Here is a 23,064-nt window from a genome sequence, read left to right as displayed (position 1 = left end):
CGCGCCGGGGGAAGCCGACTAGGGCTGGGCAGGAGGGGTACGCCTGATCAAGCGGGACGCGCCCATCGCAGCTCCAAACTGCCGGGGCAAACGCTCCCACCTACGCAGCGTCTGTTGGAGTCGGCGGGCAGCCCGCCTGTGCTCCAGAACGTGGACCACCTGGATGAGCCTAGGCCCGACCTTCCTGCACAACAAATATCTCTCCAGATTTCTATCTTCAACCAAGGACACAGCACCGATCCAACCATCGACACAGATCTGAAAGCTAACCATCGACACAGATCTGAAAGCTACGGAGTCGCTATATCCTGGAACACCACACCTGAACATCTAACGGTCTCTCCCCAGACTCCTAAATTCAGCCACCAACACAACTCCAAGAATCACAGAGTCTCTGCGCCCTAGGGCAGCACATCTGAGTATCTAACTGTGAGTAAACAATCTATACATAACTAATAAATGTAACATCAGAACCACCACAGACACCAACAACTCAATAGACAACCCGAAGATACACAAAACACACTAGACCAGAAAGCAAGACTCTGTCACAAAGAACAAAATCCTACTACGCATCCCATCAAACACGACCTACTAATAGCCCAAGCGAATTGATACCATAATGAACACCGCCAAACTGCTCCTAGCAATTTACTCCTTATCCTTGATCCACCTAACATTAACCATTCCATTCGCAGAAATCAACAATATACCCATAATATACAATCACCGAATACTGAATAGACACACCACACCACACCAAACTGACAATAACCAAAACAAAGGAAGAACACCAACATGTATACAACCTCAACAAAAGGAAAAGAAAGGTTATAAAAAATCCACACAAACTAAGAAACAACAACTAACAAAAGTCCATATAACACCGAACACAGAAGACCCATACCAAAAAAATTCAAGTAGGCTATGTCAACGCCAGATCCGTAGTAAACAAAACAACAATAATAACAGATTGGATCAAGTCAGCGAAACTTGATCTACTCTTCATCACTGAAACCTGGATCCATGATCAGGAAGACCCTATTATCTTAAACCTATGTCCTCCAGGATATAAAATCACTCACCGGACCAGAAAAGAAAAGAGAGGAGGAGGCGTAGCGTTTATATACCGATCTAACCTCACTATTGAAACCACTGCCAAATCTATAACAACCCACCTCGAAATAGCCTCAATCAGAATCCACCATAAAACCCTGCTCGACCACCTAAATTGTATCCTGTTTTACAGACCACCATGCAACTGGAACAAAAGCCAAGCAGACTTCATGGACTTTGTTTCTAACCCATGTGTATCCAACTCCAATACACTTTCCACTGCGACTGTCCCTGCTGCCTTTAAACATGCTGTGGTCACACCTCTCCTTAAGACCCTTCACTCGACCCTACTTGTCCCTCTAATTACCGACCCATCTCCCTCCTTCCTTTTCTCTCCAAATTACTTGAGCGTGCTGTTCACCGCCGCTGCCTTGATTTTCTCTCCTCACATGCTATTCTTGACCCACTACAATCTGGTTTTCGCCCTCTCCACTCAACCGAAACTGCGCTTACTAAAGTCTCCAATGACCTATTACTGGCTAAATCCAGAGGTCAATATTCCATCCTCATTCTTCTTGATCTTTCCGCTGCTTTTGACACTGTCGATCACAGCATACTTCTCGATACCCTGTCCTCACTTGGATTCCAGGGCTCTGTCCTTTCCTGGTTCTCTTCCTACCTCTCCCTCCGCACTTTTAGTGTTCACTCTGGTGGATCCTCTTCTACTTCTATCCCTCTGCCTGTCGGCGTACCTCAGGGTTCTGTTCTTGGTCCCCTCCTCTTTCTATCTACACTTCTTCCCTTGGTTCATTAAACTCATCCCATGGCTTTTCCTACCATCTCTATGCTGATGACTCCCAAATCTACCTTTCTACCCCTGATATCTCACCTTGCATCCAAACCAAAGTTTCAGCGTGCTTGTCTGACATTGCTGTCTGGATGTCTCAACGCCACCTGAAATTAAATATGACCAAAACCGAGCTTCTCATTTCCCCCCCCAAACCCACCTCCCAGCTCCCCCCGTTTTCTATTTCTGTTGATGGCTCTCTCATTCTCCCTGTCTCCTCAGCTCGAAACCTTGGGGTCATCTTTGACTCTTCTCTCTCCTTCTCTGCTCATATCCAGCAGATTGCCAAGACCTGTCGTTTCTTTCTTTACAACATCCGTAAAATCCGCCCCTTTCTTTCCGAGCACTCTACCAAAACCCTCATCCACACCCTTGTCACCTCTCGTTTAGACTACTGCAATCTGCTTCTTGCTGGCCTCCCACTTAGTCACCTCTCCCCTCTCCAGTCGGTTCAAAACTTTGCTGCCCGTCTCGTCTTCCACCAGGGTTGCTTTACTCATACTACCCCTCTCCTCAAGACCCTTCACTGGCTCCCTATCCGTTTTCGCATCCTGGTCAAACTTCTTCTACTAACCTATAAATGTACTCACTCTGCTGCTCCCCAGTATCTCTCCACACTCGTCCTTCCCTACACCCCTTCCCGTGCACTCTGCTCCATGGATAAATCCTTCTTATCTGTTCCCTTCTCCACTACTGCCAACTCCAGACTTCGCGCCTTCTGTCTCACTGCACCCTACGCCTGGAATAAACTTCCTGAGCCCCTATGTCTTGCCCCATCCTTGGCCACCTTTAAATCTAGACTGAAAGCCCGCCTCTTTAACATTGCTTTTGACTCGTAACCACTCGCCTCCACCTACCCTCCTCTCCTCCTTCCCGTTCACATTAATTGATTTGATTTGCTTACTTTATTTATTTTTTGTCTATTAGATTGTAAGCTCTTTGAGCAGGGACTGTCTTTCTTCTATGTTTGTGCAGCGCTGTGTACGCCTTGTAGCGCTATAGAAATGCTAAATAGTAGTAGTAGTAGTACATTAACCTTCACCTAGAAGACCCAAACTCTACCAATGCATGAGAATATAAGACTTCCTTCATTTATGCGATCTTACATGGCCACACATGCAAACAATCCATGCGAAGGGTCATACACTCGAACTCATATCACACAAACTGTCCACTGATCAAAACATAACCATAATACAAACTAGATGGACAGAAACACCATGGACCAACCATTACAAACTAAACCTATCCCTAAAATGGTGGAAAAGGGGTTCTCTCCACACACGAGAACACACAACCCACACCACGAGAGGCCAAATAGGCCCGGATACTTTCTGGCAACAGATATACAATAACGATTGGACAGCACAAATGGACTCCATATACTACCTCTCAGAATGGGATAGAAGATGCAGACACATACTAGACGAAATAGCACCCTTGCAAACAAGAACTTCACGCAGACATAACTCAATACCGTGGTTCAATGAAGAATTGAAAAAATTTAAAACACAATCAAGGAAACTGGAACACACATGGAAAAAAATGAAAAACAAACATATACTCAACGCGTGGAAACAAATACAAAGGAAATACAAATACGCAATAAGACAGACCAAGAGGTCGTACTACAAAACTAAAATTGGGCCGGACTACAAAAACACGAGGAAACCATACCATCTTGTGAACAAATTACTAGACACAGCACCGGTCATCACAACCAACACTTGCATCCCATCTGCAGACAACCTTGCAAAATATTTCAATGAAAAAATGATAAACCTACGCAAAACTCTACCTCTGGACAACACGGACATAGAAAACTTCATTAACAGTCTAGACTCAACCCCTGGTGAATACCCTACGGACCGAATATGGTCAAACTTCGCTCTCCTCAGCGCCGATACAGTTACCCAGACGATAAAAAGATACTCTAATAGCCACTGTCAATTGGACACCTGCTCCAGCTACCTAATACAATCTGCCCCCCACCACTTCATAACAGATCTCACATCCCACTTAAACTTCATGCTTCAGCAGGGCACTTTCCCTAAAGAAAAAGGCAGCATCTTGCTCACCCCAATACCAAAAGCCATCAAGAAAAAAACAAACGACATCACTAACTACCGCCCAGTAGCATCTATTCCATTAGTAGTCAAACTAATGGAAGGACTGGTGACCAAACACTTAATGACTGCATAAACAAATTTACTATACTACATGAGTCACAATCAGGATTTCGCCCCCTACACAGCACTAAAACAGTACTACTTACCCTCCTAACTAAATTCAAGCATGAAACTGCAATAGGCAAAAGCATTCTCCTCCTCCAATTTGACATGTCCAGTGCGTTCGACATGGTCAACCATAACATACTGCTAAGACTCCTAGATCACTTCGGAATTGGTGGAAACACTCTCAATTGGATCAAGGGTTTTCTAACCACCAGAACATATCAAGTGAAATCAAGCACAAACGTATCGTCACCCTGGAAACCAAACTGCGGAGTACCGCAAGGATCACCATTATCACCGATCCTTTTCAACCTCATGATGACCCCACTAGCCAAGGCCTTATCCACCCAAGGCCTCAACCCATTTATCTATGCTGATGACGTTACATTATACATCCCCTACAAACATGATCTGGCAGAAATCACCAATGAATTCAAGCTCAGCTTAAACATTATGAATTCATGGGCAAATGCATTCCAACTAAAACTCAATACAGAAAAAACACACTGTCTCATCATCTCATCCCAACAGAATACATACAAACCCACAAACATTAACACCCTAGGATACATTCTCCCTATCTCAGACAGCCTGAAAATTCTCAGAGTAACAATCGACCAAAACCTCTCACTAGAAACCCAAGCAAAAACCACCATAAATAAAATGGTTTTTTTCAATGTGGAAACTCAAACGCGTGAAACCATTCTTCCCGAGGGAAATATTTTGCAACCTGATACAGTCAATGGTACTTAGCCATGCAGACTACTGCAATGGAATCTATGCAGGATGCAAAGAACAAATCATAAAGAAACTTCAGACCGCCCAAAACACAGCAGCTAGGCTTATATTTGGGAAAAACGCATTTTGAAAACTGCACTGGCTTCCAATCAAAGAACGTATCGCTTTCAAAATCTGCACGACAGTGCATAAAATTATTTATGGCGAGGCACCAGGATACATGACAGACCTCATCGACCTTCCAACCAGAAACAACATAAAATCAGCATGATCATACCTAAACCTCCACTACCCAAGCAGCAAAGGACTCAAATACAAATCCACTTATGCATCCAGCTTTCCTACTTAAGCGCACAACTATGGAACGCACTACCAAAAGTAGTAAAAACTACGCTCGACCACCTAAATTTCCGGAAAGAACTAAACACAGACCTGTTCAGAAAAGCATACCCCACCGACCCAACATATCAAACCTGGATACCTGCGACATAACATAACCAAAGACCGTAACGAACATACCTTAACTCTTCCTTTCCCTCTCTAAGTTCCCCCAACTGTATTTACCATACATGTACCTCATCCTATCGGAATATCACCTTGTATTTGTTCATACTTTGTATGTGTTCATACCGGAATCGGCTAACGCCGTTTACGGTACTATCCAGCTTATTTTCGAAAGTGATGGGCGCCCATATTTTTCGACCCAAATTGGGAGATGGGCAGCCATCTCGCAAAGGCGCCCAAATCAGTATAATCGGAAGCCGATTTTGGGCGCCTTCAACTGCACTCTGTCGCGGAAACGGACAAAGTTGACGGGGGCGTGTCGGAGGCGTGGTGAAGGTGGGACTGGGGCGTGGTTATCAGCCGAGGAGAGATGGGCGCCTTTGGCTGATAATCGAAAAAAATGGGTGCCAGTAGCGAGAATTTAGGGCACTTTTTTGGACCCTTTTTTTCATGAACAAGTCCCAAAAAAGTGCCCTAAATGACCAGATGACCACCGGAGGGAATCGGGGATAGTGGTCACTAACCCCCTCCCACCACAAAAAAAGAATTTTCAAAACTTTTTTTTTCCAGCCTGTTTGCCAGCCTCAAATGTCAGACCCAGCTCCATCACAGCAGTATGTAGGTCCCTGGAACAGTTGTTAGTGGGTGCAGTGCACTTCAGGCAGGTGGACCCAGCCCCATTCCCCCCCCCCCCCCCCCCACCTGTTACACTTGTGGTGCTTAATGCTGAGCCCTCCAAAAAACCCCAAAACCCACTGTACCCACATGTAGGTGCCCCCCTTCACCCCTTAGGGCTATGGTAATGGTGTGGGCAGTGGGTTTTGGGGGGGATTTGGGGGGCTCAGCACACAAGGGAAGGGTGCTATGCACCTGGGAGCTCTTTTAATGTTCTTTTGTAATGTGTAAAAGTGCCCCCTAGGGTGCCCAGTTGGTGTTCTGGCATGTGAGGGGGACCAGTGCACTACGAATCCTGGCCCCTCCCATGACCCAATGCCTTGGATTTGTTCGTTTTTGAGATGGGCGCCTTCGGTTTCCATTATCGCTAAAAACCAATAGCGCCCAGCTCAAAAATGCCCAAATCCTAGGCATTTGCCCCGCACAACCCGTATTATCGAAAAAATGATGGGCGCCCATCTTTTTCCGAAAATGCGGTTTGTCCCGCCCTTTCGTATGGCCACCCACGGAGATGGGCGTTCGCGTTCGATTATGCCTCTCCACGTAAGCCACATTGAGCCTGCAAGAAGGTGGGAAAATGTGGGATACAAATATAACAAATAAATAAAAAATAAATAGATAAATATTTACATACCACCCCAATTATAAAGCTCTGGGTGGAATAAGGAAGGATCTGTTTTTTGTTTTATTTTTATGATGCATACAATATTACTTAAAAAAGAAAATAAGAGCAGCCAAACATAATCAAATAAGAAAGATCACATGAAGAGTAAAAAAGCAAGCATGCTCCTAGAGTATCAGGCTCATTTTCAAAAGAGAAAAAAGTCTAAAAAGTGACATAAGTCTGCATTAGAACGTTTTTCTCACAAAACGTCCAAATCAGTATTTTCAAAACCTCTTTTTAGACGTTTTTCTATGAAGTCCATCAGAAGTATGTCCAAATTTCAAGGGGGTGTTTTCAGGGGCATATTCACTACTACTACTACTTGACATTTCTAAAGCGCTACTGGGGTTACGCAGCGCTGTACAATTTAACATAGAAGGACAGTCCCTGCTCAAAGAGCTTACAATCTAAAGGACACGTGAACAGTCAGTCTGATAGGGGCAGTCAAATTGGGGCAGTCTGGATTTCCTGAAAGGTAAGAGTTAGGTGCCGAACGCAGCATTGAAGAGGTGGGCTTTAAGCAAAGACTTGAAGATGGGCAGGGAGAGGGCTTGGCGTAAGGGCTCGGAAAGGCTGTTCCAAGCATAGGGTGAGGCGAGGCAGAATGAGTGGAGCCTGGAGTTGGCGGTGGTGGAGAAGGGTAATGAGAGGAGGGATTTGTCCTGTGAACGGAGGTTTCGGGCGGGAACGTAAGGGGAGATGAGGGTAGAGAGGTAGTGAGGGGCAGCAGACTGAGTGCATTTGTAGGTAAGAAGGAGAAGCTTGAACTGAATGTGGTATCTGATTGGAAGCCAGTGAAGTGACCTGAGGAGAGGGGTGATATGAGTATATCGGTTCTGGCGGAATATAAGACGTGCAGCAGAGTTCTGAACAGATTGAAGGGGGGATAGGTGGCTAAGTGGGAGGCCGGTGAGGAGTAAGTTGCAGTAGTCAAGGCGAAAGGTAATGAGAGCGTGGACGAGAGTTCGGGTGGTGTGTTCAGAGAGGAAAGGGCGAATTTTGCTGATGTTAAAGAGGAAGAAGCGACAGGTCTTGGCTATCTGCTGGATATGTGCAGAGAAGGAGAGGAAGGAGTCAAAGATGACTCCGAGGTTGCGGGCAGATGAGACAGGGAGGATGAGGGTGTTATCAACTGAGATAGAAAGTGGAGGAAGAGGAGAAGTGGGTTTTGGTGGAAAGACAATGAGCTCGGTCTTGGACATGTTCAGTTTCAGGTGGCGGTTGGACATCCAGGCAGCAATGTCGGATAAGCAGGCTGATATTCAGGGCGGGACTTGGGCGTTCCTAAGACTTAGATGTTTTTCAGCCATAATGGAACAAAACAAAAACGTTCAGGACTAAAACTTAAGACGTTTTGAGCTAGACCTGTTTTTATGACCACTGGATAGAAACAGGGATGACCTTCCCTTACTCCCCCAGTGGTCACTAACCCCCTCCCACCCCAAAAAATGTGATTAAAAACATTGCCAGCACTTTTTTCTCATGTGTTTGACTGTTTATGCAGGTAAGTACCAGTTTATTTATTTATTTATTGCATTTGTATCCCACATTTTCCCACCTATCTGCAAGTTCAGTGTGGCTTACAATACATTGTGAATGGTGGAAATACAGTTTGTTACAACTCGGTTATGGATTACATTGTGAGGGTTATGCGAAAACAAAGTTAAAGTGTTGTTAAGGGAATAGAACAATGGAGAAGAACAATGGAAAGAAACAATGGGAGCTGATAGGGCAACTAAACAGTAGTAGGAGAGCAATTCGGTATAACATTTTTCTATGAGTAGAGAGGTATAAATGTGGTAAAATTTACGGGGGATGGGAATTCAGAAGAGAATGTATTGTTGCATTACTAACAGTGTGTGCGGACTTAATGTGTTTTGATTCTATCAGTAAATTTTATCAAAGAGATGGGTTTTCAATGATTTACGGAAGTTGGTTAGTTCGTAGATCGTTTTCAGGTTGCGTGGTAGTGTGTTCCAGAGTTGCGTGCTCATATAAGAAAAGGTTGATGCGTGTAGCGTTTTGTATTTTATGCCTTTGCAATTGGGGAAGTGAAGGTTGAGGAAAGTTCGGGATGATCTTTTAGCGTTTCTAGGTGGTAAGTCTATTAAGTCAGACATGTAAGCTGGGGCTTCACCGTGAATGATTTTGTGGACTAATGTGCATACTTTAAAAGTAATGCGTTCCTTGAGTGGGAGCCAGTGTAGCTTCTCTCGTAAGGGTTTGGCACTTTCGTATTTTGGTTTTCCGAAGATAAGTCTGGCTGCTGTGTTCTGGGCTGTTTGAAGTTTCCTCAGTATTTGCTCTTTACAACCTGCGTATAGTGAGTTGCAGTAATCCAGATGGCTGAGTACGAGGGATTGCACTAGGCTGCGAAAGACGGATCTTGGGAAGAATGGTCTTATTCTTTTCAGTTTCCACACGCAGTAGAACATTTTCTTGGTTGTGTTGTTTGCATGAGTTTCAAGTGTTAAGTGGCGGTCAATAGTAACTCCAAGGATTTTTAGAGTTTCTGAGATTGGAAGGTTTAGTTTAGGTGTGTTTATAGCAGTGAATTCATTCGTGTTGTACTGGGAAGTGAGTATCAGGCATTGAGTTTTTTCTGCGTTTAATTTCAAGCGAAATGCATCTGCCTAGGAGTTCATGATGTGTAGACTTTGGTTGATTTCATTGAGGATTTCTTTAATGTCTTGTTTGAAAGGGATGTATATTGTTACATCATCGGTGTATATATACGGGTTGAGGTTATGGTTTGATAGAAGTTTTGCCAAGGGGATCATCAATATGTTGAAAATAGTTGGTGAGAGGGGTGATCCTTGTGGTACTCCACATTCAGGTGTCCATGTACCAGACGTAGTTGAGTTTGATGTGACTTGGTATGAGCGCAGGGTTAGGAACCCCTTGAACCAGTTTAGGACATTTCCTCCGATGCCAAAATATTCAAGTATATGTAGTAGGATTCCGTGGTCAACCATATCAAAGGCACTTGACATGTCAAATTGTAGGAGGAGTATGTTGTTGCCGGTTGCAATCATTTGTTTAAATTTTGTCATTAGGGTAATTAATACTGTTTCTGTGCTGTGATTCGACCGGAATCCTGATTGGGCATTATGCAGTATTGAGAACTTGTTTAGATACTTTGTGAGTTGTTTTGTTACTATCCCTTCAGTTATTTTGGTTATTAGTGGTATAGATGCTACTGGTCTGTAATTGATTATTTCACTTGCGCTTTTCTTTGTATCTTTAGGTATTGGGGTGAGTAGAATTTTTCCTTTTTCCTTTGGGAAAAGTCCATTTTGTAACATGAAGTTTATGTGGTTCGTTAGGTCTGTTATGAATTGTTGAGGAGCTGATCTCATGAGGTTGTTTGGGCATATATCTAGTTTGCAGTGGGATTTGGCAAATCTTTTGAGTGTTTTAGAGATGAGGTCTTCTGATAGTAATTTGAAGTCGGTCCAGGTTCTGTCTGCTGGGTATATTCCGTCTTCTAGGTCTAGACAGTCTAGAAGTGTGGCGTATTCAATAGGGCTGGCGGGTATTTTAAGTCGTAGTTGTATAATTTTCTTCTTGAAGTAATTCGCAAGGTCGTCGACACCTGGTATGTCTTTGCTGTTGGTTGTAACTGGTGTGGTGTCTAACAATTTATTCACGAGGTAGAAGAGTTTGTGTGTGTCTTTGTAGTTTGGTCCTATCATTGTTTTGTAATGTAGTCTTTTAGTCTATTTTATGGTATATTTGTATTTCCTCCAAAGTAGTTTCCAGGCGTTTAGTATTTGTTCATCTTTCTTTTTGTTCCATGCGCGTTCTAGTTTCCTGACTTGTGTTTTAAGTTTTTTTCAGCTCTTCGGTGAACCATGGATTTGATTTCTTCCTGTGTGATGTTCTGGTTTGGATTGGGGCGATTTTATCTAATGTTGTTGTGCATATATCGTCCCATTCTTTGAGGAATTGGATGGTGTCAGCATTTGTTGACCATTCGTTCTGGTAGATCTGTTGCCAGAATATTGTGGGGTCTATTTTTCCTCTCGTGGTGTATGTTGTTCGCTCAAGGTTGTTGAATGCGTTTATGTGTGTTTTTCGCTAGTAAAGGGAGACGTATGCTTTATGGTGGTCTGACCATAGTGTAGGTGTCCATCTTGTGTCAGTAAGAAGGATAGTTGAGTCTGGGTCGAATTTGTGTGTAATGATGTCAAGTGTGTGTCCTTTTGTGTGTGTTGGTTGAGTGTTAGGTGCGTGTAGATCCCAGAGTTTTAAGAATTCTTTGCATTCTCGTGTGCCTGTTGAGGTGTCGTCTTCAAGGTGTAGGTTGATGTCTCCTATTATAAGGATGTTTGAGGCAGAGACACATGTGTTCGAGATGAAGTCCATGAGTTGCGTTTGGGAGTCTTGCCATTTTCCTGGTGGTCTGTAGAATAGGATTGCGTTGAGGTGTCCTAGTAGGTTTGGATGATTGATTCTTGTTGCGGCAATTTCAAGTTGTGGTGAGGTGGATTCTCCCGTGGTTGTGATGGTGAACTCGGGTTTGTAAATTATGGCTATTCCGCCCCCTCTTTTTCCATTTCTTGTCCAGTGGGTGATTTTGTATTCTGGTGGGCATGTCTCTAGGATGGCAGGGTCTGTTGGGCTGTGGAACCAGGTTTCTGTGATGAATAGAAGGTCTAAATTATCTGTGGTAATTCAGTCTAGTATATCTACTGAGTTGCTTACTGCTGATCTTGCATTGATGTATCCTAGTTGGATTGAGCGGTATGGTTCTGTTGGGGTGGGGGGGGGTTCGATGTGTTTATTTTTATTAGTTGTCTGTTTTTTCGGTGGTTGAGTTTGTTGTTGTTGTTTTTCTCTTTTTGTTGGTGATGTTCGTATGCGGAGATTTTTCCTATTGGTTGGTTTTTGTGTCTTTGGTCTGGTGGGTTGTTAATAGGTTGTATATAGACTTAGTATATTGTGGTTGGATTGTTATGAATGTTATTTAGGGTGGGCATTATGTGTGTGTGAGTGCTGTATGGTTTGTGAGTTATGGGGTTGTTTTTGTCTGGGTCGTGGGTTGTGTTTGCGTGTAAGAGTAGGGTGAGACAGTAAATGGTGAAGAGTGTTTTACTGGTATTCATATCAGTGTTTAAGGCGCTGTAACAATCAATCAGCTGGTTTACATTCAAAGCGAAGCAATGCCTGCATTTGCATTTAAGCTTGGCAACATTTCATGCTAATTTCATGCTGTTACAATCAATCAGCTGGTTTATATTCAAAGTTAAGCAAAGCCTGCATTTGCATTTAAGCTTGGCAGCATTTCATGCTAATCATGCTTGGTTTATAATCATAGCATAGCAAAGCCTGCATTTACAATTAGAGCATAACAATAAGTGTTACATGCAGTTAAAACAGAGCAAGCAGTTATTATTAGTTATTAGGCTGTGTTATCTTTATTCCGTGGTCGGGGTGCTCCTCTGTCCACTGCTCCGCCGGATTGTGCTGTGCAGCACGTACCTCTTTCTCCACCGTTTCGGGTCAAGTCGGCAGGTAATCAGCTGTTTCACTCCTGGTTGTTTCACTCGGTATTGCCACGTGGTCACGGATTCACATGGAGTTCGTCTGCGTTGAGAAGCAGTTCACGAGCTCCCAATTATTTGGGACTGGTCTCAGCGATGCGGTGTCAGGTTTTATACGCTGGGGAGATCTGCTGCTTGCTTTCGGCAGAAAGCCACTTACTAGCCAGTGATCCGGGTGCAAGTCGCGTGGTTAGTTCTGAGTCGCCGATCGTGCTGCAATTGGTTCCTCTGGTTTCCGTGAGTGCCTCCGATCTGGGCGATCATCCGCAGCAGCGTTCCCCAGTTAGCTCAGCAGCCTCAGTAGTGTGAGCCAGTAGCGTTCGGCGTGCGAGGGGGCTGGCGCACTTTCGCGCCGCTCTTACACTGTCTTTCTTCTGTCATATTAGCTCCCCCTTTTTTGCCTTTTTACACACACTTATCTTTAGCACTTGTTTATCGTTTACCTCCCGTTCCCTTTGCTCTTTCACTTCGCATTCATTCCCTGGGTCTCCCTTTATTCACATGGCACTTCTCACTGCTATATCCCTCCATTGTTAGTTTATTTTACATTTCACCACACTGCTTCCCAGCACCAGTTCTGCAATTGTGTTTTTGTCAGCTTAATACCGCCTTTCAGTATTCGTTTGTCTATACATCTTCCAGCTTTTTCAGCAGCCTGCCATATTATTCAGTTTCTCTATCCTCACCATCTCTCACAGAATATTGCTTCTCATCATCTACTTCTCTGCACTTGTATTATCGTCACTTCAATACCGTTCTTCGGCACTAGTTTCTTCATGTCTGTCATTGTCTTCTTATCACTACACCTTACCCCCAGTTTCATGTTCATTTTTGTATTATTTTTTTTTTACCATTTTATCAGTACCGTACCTTTTCCCATACAACTCACAGCACTAATGCTACATCAATTTATGTGGCTTTTGCAGTAAATGTTTATTCACCCTCTAGAATACGTTCCATATAATATACATTCTTCTTGGATGATTATATTATATTTTATCCCTTCTTACTATATTTTTCATATGCATGTAATCTTTTAATTTAACAATGAGCAGATGTCTGGGGGACCAGTCTACTAAAAATGCTGGCTCCTCCTACATCTCAATGGCTTGCTTTTGTGTGTTTAACACTTGAGATTTTTTTTTTTTTTCGAAAATGGACCAAAAAATAAAACATCCAAATCACAAAACGTCCAAAAAGTAAAACATCCAAATCATTTTCGAAACAAAAAAAATAGACGTTTTTCTTTTCGAAAATGACAGTTATTCCTATTCGGATTTTGAACATCCAAGTGTGACTTGGATGTCATATCGAAAATGTCCCTTCACATCATTGAAAGAGCAAGCAGTTATTCGAGAGAAAGTGGATAAGAAGAATGTTCCAAACCATACTAAGGCTAACTTAAACCATCCACCAATTGCAGAAATTGAAACTAGAACCAAAAACACAAGGAAAGCAGCAGCTGTTTTCAAAATGCATTGTGTTTCAAAAAGACGTATCTATTCCCAGAACGAGTAACCAAACATTACTTGGAAATCTTAGAAAAAAAGGAAGTTCTTGCTGCCAGAACCCTAGGTTTTAGCTGCAGGAAAACTTTCATACAAAGTTGAGTGGCTCTTGCAACATCTGAGAAGATATACATCTTCTGGCCTAAGGAAGGTATGGGCCCAATATTCAAAATGATTTAATAGGCAAAAGAAACTCCTGCCCAGTTAAATAGTGCTGAGCGCAACTGCATAACTTCTGGGTACTACTAATAACAGATATTCAATGCCAGGGCCTGGACATGGCCCAGCATTGAATATGCAGGCCTAAATTAGCTGGCAGTAGTATTTAAAAAAAAAAAAACACTGACCACCGCCAGCTGAATATTGACCTGAACATGTTTTTCCAAAAATACAATTTAAAAATAGACACACTTCGACACAAAACCAATGTTCTACTCGATGCTCTCTTTCATGTACTTCCCAAGAATAGTACTTTGAAAAGTCAGACTCAGACCTCTCCTGGGAGACGGATCAAGACCCACAGGACCTCTCAGCTGAGGAGTCCTATGACATTCCATCTGATAACATGGAGCCGTGGCCTAATAGTTAGAGCAGGCACTTATAAAATTGCCTAGACGTATACATGTATAAAAGGAGGCACATAGTGCCTCCTTTTATGCAATGAAGAATAATTCTATAACAGGATGCTGTGAAGAAACTGTGTGTTTAAAGCCTGTAAAATGTATTAGATATTTTCCTGCCTTGATTATGTCCTGAAGTCTATTTCTTCTATTTGGCCAGCAGGTGGTGTTTAAAGCTGATACAGGGAACTGAATGTTCTTTTTCTTTAACTCAAGCAGGAAGCAAACAGAAGTATACTTTTAAACCTTGTTGACTGGGCTCTGATTGGCCCAGAAGCTCATTTCCTTTAGAGTGTAGTGATTTTGCCTTCAGTCCTAGCCAGGAAGAAAAGAGAGCAGATCTCTTCGCTAAGGCTCTGTGAACAGTTATATATCCTGATCTTCCCAGGTACTATTGAGACAGTATACAGATATCTAGTTAATGTTATAATTCATCCATATTTCAGTTACCTGTTATTGTTTTGCTGATTGCACATTTTTTGTTCATTGTTCCAGTGTGACAATAAACCTGTTTAGTTTGTTGACTCTGCTGTCTGGACTGATAAAGAATCCTGGTGGTTTGTGTGCTGAGTCTCTGAGTGCTTCCTGGGAACTGTGGGATCACTGGGAGTGTGGTCCCAGTAACCTAGAAATCACTGGGATAATTTGAGGCAGTTGTGACTCAGTTGGTGGGAGGAGGGTGCTAGTGTAGAGCACAAGTGGCAGGTGCAGGCGGGCCTGAGCTGTGCTGAGGATAGACTCTAAGTGGCCTCTGTTGTTAAGAATGCCAATAATACCTGAAGCTGTTATAGAGCCTGGTGTCCCCTTTCAGATTTTCTTTCAGGGGAGAGGGAGGGGGGATAGCCACCACTGTGGGATTAAGGAGGTGTCATGCCTTTTATCCTTCCAGTGGTCAGCTGCTCAATCAGAGCATTTTTTGTACCCTGGACATGACTGAAACAGGTCTAACTTAGGGCATCCGTTTTAGGCTCGGGTGTTTCTTCAGTAATCGCTTTTGGATGCCCTGATTTTGGGCCCTCCCTAGTCCTATCCACAACATGACCCTTTGCTATTTGGACATACTTCAGTGTTGGGTGTCCCTTTTCTGTCTTTGCAAAATCAGGATTTCGATGTTTCAAGCACATGGACTTCCAGTTGGGCATTTTGAGATGTCCATATGCTTCAAAATTAAGCATATATGCACCCTGTGCCTCAGGGCCGTGCCAACACGGTAAGCGCGGTAAGCGCTGCAGGGGGGCGCCTGCCTTCAAGGGCACCGCCACACCATCGCCTTGTATTTTAAAAAAAACAACCTTACTCCTCCGCTCCCCTCCATCCCCGATTCGGCGCTTTAAATTTACCTCCCTCCGACATCTGCGCAGCGTCAGTGAAAGCGCTGCCTGTCTGATGTCTCTCCACCAGCCCAGCCTTCCCTTCGCTCGTTGGTTCCTTCTGTGTCCCGCCTTCTTCTGACGTCATTTCCTTGAGGGTGGGACACACAGAGGGAATGAACGAGCGAAGGAAAGGCTGGGCTGGTGGAGAGACCTCAGACAGGCAGCGCTTTCACTGACGCTGTGCAGACGTCGGAGGGAGGTAAATTTAAAGCGCCGAATCGGGGATGGAGGGGAGCGGAGGAGTAAGGTTGTTTTTTTTTAAATACAATGCGACGGTGCGCAGATGTCGGAGGGAGGTAAATTTAAAAGTTGGGGGGGGGCACCAACTGATGGTCTGCAGGGGGGCGCCAGAGACCCTAGGCACGGCCCTGCTGTGCCTTTCCTGCTTAGGTGCCCAATTATAAAATTGCCCACTTACATTGCAGCAATGGACAGGGAAAAATGTACAAGTACTCACAATCATATCAATGATGGTATCGATTGTTTCTTCTATGTCCTGCTGAGATAACCCGACTGAACTAGTTGCTGTGAAGTTCCTTCGATAGCTCGGATCTGATGCAATGACACTTAGCCGAGGTTCCTGGAATAAGAGCAAAATTTCATTAAGAATAAAACATGAACCAGCTAATATTCAGTTGGTGGCAGTCACTGTTTTTAAGTGCTGACCGTAGCCAGCTAAATTAAGCCCAGATAGCATTGAATATCCAGCTCTCTGGATGTGCTTTCTGCCTGATTGTATGCGACTAGGGCCCCTGCATAGGTGAAGCAGTCATTTTCTTCCCCTCTCTCCCCAATTCTGATCTCCCTTCATGAATCACCAACCCCCTTAAACAGATCTCACCCCCCACCCTGAGAACAGACAGCCCCAAACACCACCCTCACACATCCACCTCAAGGCCTCCCCAGGGCCTACCTTAAGCTCCCTGGTGGTCCAGTGGAGTATGCAGGCAGAAGTGATCCCCACTTGCTCCTGCCCCTAGCAGCTCCCTCTGTAATATGGACACCACAAGCTCTAGCGGTAGTCTCGCTGTACTACAGCTAGAACTCCCAGTGGCTAACCCACTGGACCACCAGATAGCAAAAGGTAAGCCCTGAGGGGGTCTACAGCTGGATAGGTGAGGGGTATCTGCTCTGGGGGGGGGGGGGTGCCTTTAGGGGAAACTCTGGGAGGGGAGACAACTTGTGTTTGAGGAGTGTGGAAGGGTCATGTTGATGCGGGTCAGAGGATGTGTTTGGAAGGACAGGAGCTGAACCATATCTTCAGCCGCTACCTGGAAGCTTTGCGGATGCCAGCTGATGTTCAGTACCAGCACCTGCCTAACTAGGCAGCCAAAGTTAGGACTGTTATTTATGGTGGTCCTATTTGGTCCTATGTGGTCCTATTTGGTTGCATAGATATGCAGGTACCTGCAATAAATACTGCCGGCACCTACATAATTCCCAAATCCTCCCCGACTCTGCCTCTGAAACGCCCCTCTCCATTTTTTTAAATGGCCGGTTAGTGCTAATATTCAGTGGCATTATCAATTAAGTGCTGTTGAATATTGGCAGACAGCCCACTGAACATGATTCAAATGGGCAGGATCCTGTCCTGCCCACTTAAATTGCTTTGAATATCAGGTCTGAAGAACATAGAATCACACATGAAGAATAAGCAAACCCAGCACACAAGGACAATTATATGAGAAGCATAAATATTAATAGTTACATAACTCAGTGATCAATAGTTGTAACTGAGTCCCTCACTTGGGGTGTTGAGAGTAGTACGGCATAGTTTTCTAAGGCATTTCTAAGTGGAAAAACAGGGCGTATGTGCCTAAGTTTGCAAGCATGTATCATGGGCCATTTTATACACAGATATATAAAATAGCCCAAGATATATGGAGGCAGTCTTATGCACATGCATGCTGTAAATTGAAACAGAGAAATTCTATAACTGAGTACCTCCATTTAGATGCCTCAAAGTCATACGATAGCAGCCTATTCTATAACAAAATCAAAATGCCTAGGTTCCATTTTATACTAGTGTAACCCGGTATCAGTGCACCTAACATTTAGGCACCCACACCAGCCATATAGCTAGTGTAAGTGCTGGTGCTTAAATGCAGCAGGGACATGTATAAGTTACAGTGTTCTGTAAGTCCACACAATAAGTGGGAGCATCACCTTGTCCCAATGATGTTGCTCCTACATGTATGCCCCCTTTGCAAATACCCACTGTGTAATTTGCAGAATAGCACTTAGGCAGAATATTGGCCTTTATGTGGATATGTGTGCACATACACACACATATGCCATTATTCTAAACATTAAATCAAAACAAAAAATCAAAAAATGACCCACTGTAATTTCAAATATATGTATCAACGACAAGAATGTACACTAAAGGAAGGAAAAAGCCACAAAGAGCTCCAGATCACCCGATCTATAGAGCTAAAGATTATCACAATGATCTGTTCTTCATCATTGGCTTAAAAAATGTTCCCAATCTTTAAAGAATTACTATGTGAATTAAATCAAAACTGTCTAAGTGAAGCTTGTCACAACCCTTCAACGTGAATAGCTTCAAACAGTGACACACAATGCTTGCATTCTCTAATGTATAAATCCAACACGACATTTTGGAGTTAGTACTTAGTTCAATAAGCTTGACAAACCATCTCTCCTGAAGTCATTTCTCCTGCATTCCATCGGTCCCCCAGACCAATGTTGGCCAGTGTTTCGCTTTGCTCAAACTTGCTCAGTTGCTTCAGCTTGAGCCCTTTTATCCCTCAATCTCCCTGTGAGGAGGCCAAGGTGAAGGACACTGGAACCAAGTGTGAGCCTACAACGTTGGACAGATGCCCCGACTTTCAAGACCCTGAAGCAGATGGAAGTTTGAGCAAAGCGAAACACTGGCCAACATTGGTCTGGGGACTGATGGAATGCAGGAGAAATAATTTCAGGAAAGACAATTTGTCAAGTTTTTAGAGCTAAGTACTAACTCCAAAGTTTTTGAATTTTGTGTCATGTTGGATTTATGCATTAGCGAGTACAAGCATTGTGTGTCATTGTTTGATTACATTCATATTGAAGGGTTGTGACAAGCTTCACATAACGTTTTGATTTAATTCACATAGTAATTCTTTAAAGACTGGGAAGGTTTTTTAAGCCAATGATTAAGAACAAATCATTGTAATCGTCTTAGCTCTATAGATCTGTTGATCTAGAGCTCTTTGAGGCTTTTCCCTTCCTTTAGTGTACATTCTTGTCGATGATACATATTTTTGAAATTACAGTGGGTCATTTTTTGATTTTTTGTTTTGATTGTTCGATTCAATTGACTCCATATCCTTTTGAATTATTTTTAGTGGATTATTCTAAACATTTACATGTGTAATATGTACGTAAATGTGAGTGCCTGGCTTATAGAATTGCCCTTTCAGTTACTGCCTTTATGCTCCACATATAACATTCAGTAGTTATCTCTGAGCCCTCCACATAGTATATAGTTCTCAGGGTTGTCTCTAACCTACTACACATTACCTATTGTACATTAGCTATCTCTGGCTATCTTTCTTTTCTCTGGCTATCTTTCTTTCTGTGGCATGCAGCTTTCTCATACCAAGTGGTTAGGAGAAATGGCAACTGAGAACACTTTTATTCCAAGATGCTTTGCTTCATTGGCGGCATCTTCCAATCCTCCACATGGCTCTTTATATCCTTCCAATGGATGCCCATCTGTCACCACAATCAGATATTTATTCTCTCTCTGATGGGAGCCACTGCAAGAATACAGAGAATGACATTAAAGTACCAGAAGCACCAGAGATGGGAATTATAGAATTGGAAGCACTAGGGAATATTACAGTAACTAAAGTATCAAAAAATGGTACAAAATTACTGAAGAAATGAGACATTTCTGTTACAGTAGAGTTACAGATGGGTGCTAAAAATAGTGGTTTTAGAAAGGGTGTTATATAGAGTTGGTACAAAACAGGATGCTCCAATTACTGGATGCCAAAGATTGTGTAAACTGCACTGGAGGTGTCCACCAATTATCAACAGGGTCACCGCCCTTGTGGACATTGCCATTTTATTCTCAGATTTTTGCCTACACAGAGTGGCAACATCCTGGGACATCACTTAGATATAGATTGAGTCACATTACTGATTGACTTCTACATATTTGATTTATGTCATTTTAAGTCCTTGTAGCTTCTATATATTGGGTGCACTACTAAGCAGATGAAAGTGCGTGTTAACGAACCAACAGTCGCCTTAAGACTAAAGTGTGACTGCTCATATGGTATTCCATTGTCTCCGACACCAACATACTTTCGAAGAACTTCAATGGTTTAGTCAATGATCAGATACCCCGTACTACTCGGGGGCTCGAACAGTTTTGGATTTTTGAGCTTCACACAGTTATCTCCTACTGATTTAAATAATTTTGTGGAATGGAATTCTATTATTTAATCTTTTGTATCTTTAGGGATGAGTTGGTGAGTTTTTTTATTATGATGTATATGTTTACTTAATCAGTTTTGCTGATGTCCTTGATCAATGTGAGGTATATACATGCATTTTCTTGTTTGACAGCTTTAACGTTTAGTGTCTATGCAGTGTCTTTTTGCTGTCTACTTTCCTGCATCCATAAAGTTTATTATGTTGTAGGTCACTTCCTGCCTGGGAGCCCCAGATGGGCTATTTTCCTGCTTGGAGTCCTATTTAAGTCATACTAGTTTGTAAACATCTCTTACACGAGTGAGTGGAGCTTGAACAATTTTCTTCATCAGTCTCACCCGAGTCCCTGAGGAAGTCATGAATGACAAAACCCACAGTGCTGGGCGTTGCTAGAGAAGCTGTTTGTGAAAGAGAATGCCGAGTGAAGTGATGCTGACCACTGCATTTGAAGCAATCAGATGATATAAGTGCATTGACTTACTTTTTGACATTTTGATATTTGAATGTTGGACTCTGCATTATATTTTTTAAAAGAACTTCAGTATTTAGAACATTCAGTGTGAAGGTATTGGGGTGGCACAACAGTTATGCACAAAGTTAAATTTGTCACACACTGGAGAGTGAATGATAACATTTTTTCACCCATTGTAGCAGGTTCTAGATTATAACCGCAGCATAGGTGAGTTTTTCGTCTGAGGACTTCGCCTTTCTTTACACATTAGTGAGTTTGAGAGTGGTTTATGTAGCTAGTAACTCTCATTCCCCATTGTTTTGGTGACTATTTTATTTTGTTTCTACCAGAGGTTTTGGGGGGATTGTATTTGGACTTTTGGCAATAAACCCTCAGCAGTAGTTTTTTTAATACTACTGCTAAGGGGCTGCCCTCCATATAAGAGCAATTTGTTAAGATTCTTATTCAGTTCTGCTGAATATTTGCTGGGGCCCAGATAAGTGTTGGTGTCCGAGCATCCCCAGATATTCAGTGATGGTGCCTGGACATGGCCCGGCTTTGACTATCTGAGCCTAATTTAGCCCACAGATGTTGGCATTTAAGAAACCACTGACCACCGCCGGCTGAATACTGCCTGGAAATTACATTACTCATCTGGGGATGAGTCTAATGTAATGATGTGACCTTACAGAACTAGGCCCTGTCTCAGATTTACTCGATTTTCTTTTTTTTTTTTTTTTTGTACTATAATGGACTGTAGCAGTTTATACTTACCCAATCAGCACCTCTTCAATCCCTCTCTTAATGGCACAATCTGTGTGGGTGCCTTTGCCAATGTAAGCTATATTCTGCACTTTGGTCTTTAGATCATTTTGTCCAGCAGGCATTCGAGTAAGTCCCTTAATCAGAATTACTTCATCGCTATAATGGAGAGCTCCAGCATTCCATACCAGATTCCGATCACAGCGGTAGTACCTGCCAAGCAGACATAAAGCTTATGAGCAACATTTTAAAGAAATATCTGCTAACCAAACACAGGATCAGCAAGAAACGAATACAGTTTCAACTGTAATATCTGCCCACCAAGCCCAGAACTCATCAGCAATGACTGTGATAATTTGCCCTCCAATCTTATTTTGTTCCATACAGGAATGCCCAAGTTCTATTTTCTTCATGTAGTTCAAGAGTTCTATAGGTACCTGTTTACTTGATGAAGATGTTAGCCTTACAGATTCTATTGCTTTTGAAACTTTGTTGATTGTTGTTAATTTTCTTCCAACTTTAAGGTGCTTAAACTCTCTTCCATAATAACTACCAGGTTGATAGTCAATGAGGGGCATAATCGAACGGGGCGCCCAAGTTTTCCTGATGACATCCTCGCAGGACGTCCCCGCAAAGGGGCAGGGAAACCCGTACTATCGAAACAAGATGGACGCCCATCTTTCGTTTCGATAATACGGTCGGGGACGCCCAAATCTCAACATTTAGATCGACCTTAGAGATGGTCGTCCTTAGAGATGGTCATCCCCGATTTTCGGCGATAATGGAAACCGAGGACGCCCATCTCAGAAACGACCAAATGCAAACCATTTGGTCGTGGGAGGAGCCAACATTCATAGTGCACTGGTCCCCCTGACATGCCAGGACAACAACCGGGCACCCTAGGGGGCACTGCAGTGGACTTCAGAAAAAGCTCCCAGGTGTATAGCTCCCTTACCTTGCGTGCTGAGCCCCCCAAACCCCCCCACAACTGTGCACCACTACCATAGGGATGAAGGGGGCACCTAGATGTGGATACAGTGGGTTTGTGGTGGGTTTGGGAGGGCTCATATTTACCACCACAAGTATAACAGGTAGGTGGGGATGGGCCTGGGTCCGCCTACCTGAAGTGCACTGCAGTACCCACTAAAACTGCTCCAGGGACCTGCATACTGCTGTCATGGAGCTGGGTATGATATTGAGGCTGGCATAGAGGCTGGAAAAAATATTTAAATTGTTTTATAGGGTGGGAGGGGGTTAGTGACCACTGGGGGAGTAAGGGGAGGTCATCCCCGATTCCCTCCGGTGGTCATCTGGTCATTTAGGGCACATTTTTGTGGTTTGGTCATTAAAAAAAAGGACCAAGTAAAGTCGGCCAAGTGCTCAGCAGGGACACCCTTCTTTTTTCCATTATTGGCCAAGGACGCCCATGTGTTAAGCACGCCCCAGTCCCGCCTTCGCTATGCTTCCGACATGCCCTCATGAACTTTGGTCATCCCCGCGATGGAAAGCAGTTGAGGACACCCAAAACTGGCTTTTGATTATACTGATTTGGGCTACCATGGGAGAAGGACACCCATCTCCCGATTTGTATCAAAAGATGGGCGCCCTTCTCTTTCAAAAATAAGCCTGAAAGTGATTTA

General features: G+C 43.3%; 1 protein-coding gene across 1 annotated transcript in view; it reads right to left on the bottom strand.

Moving 5' to 3' along the window:
- Positions 1-23,064, bottom strand: part of COL6A1 (collagen type VI alpha 1 chain) — a 422,434-nt gene that overhangs the window by 344,401 nt on the left and 54,969 nt on the right. The window contains 3 exon segments of the mRNA XM_030210386.1: positions 16,223-16,345; positions 19,370-19,529; positions 21,437-21,637. Coding sequence (XP_030066246.1) covers positions 16,223-16,345; positions 19,370-19,529; positions 21,437-21,637 — 484 coding nt within the window.

Source organism: Microcaecilia unicolor, chromosome 7 (genome assembly GCF_901765095.1).
Source record: "Microcaecilia unicolor chromosome 7, aMicUni1.1, whole genome shotgun sequence".
Taxonomy (NCBI): domain Eukaryota; kingdom Metazoa; phylum Chordata; class Amphibia; order Gymnophiona; family Siphonopidae; genus Microcaecilia; species Microcaecilia unicolor.
The sequence above is the reverse complement of the archived record's forward strand: the minus strand, read 5'-3'. Positions and strand labels throughout refer to the sequence as shown.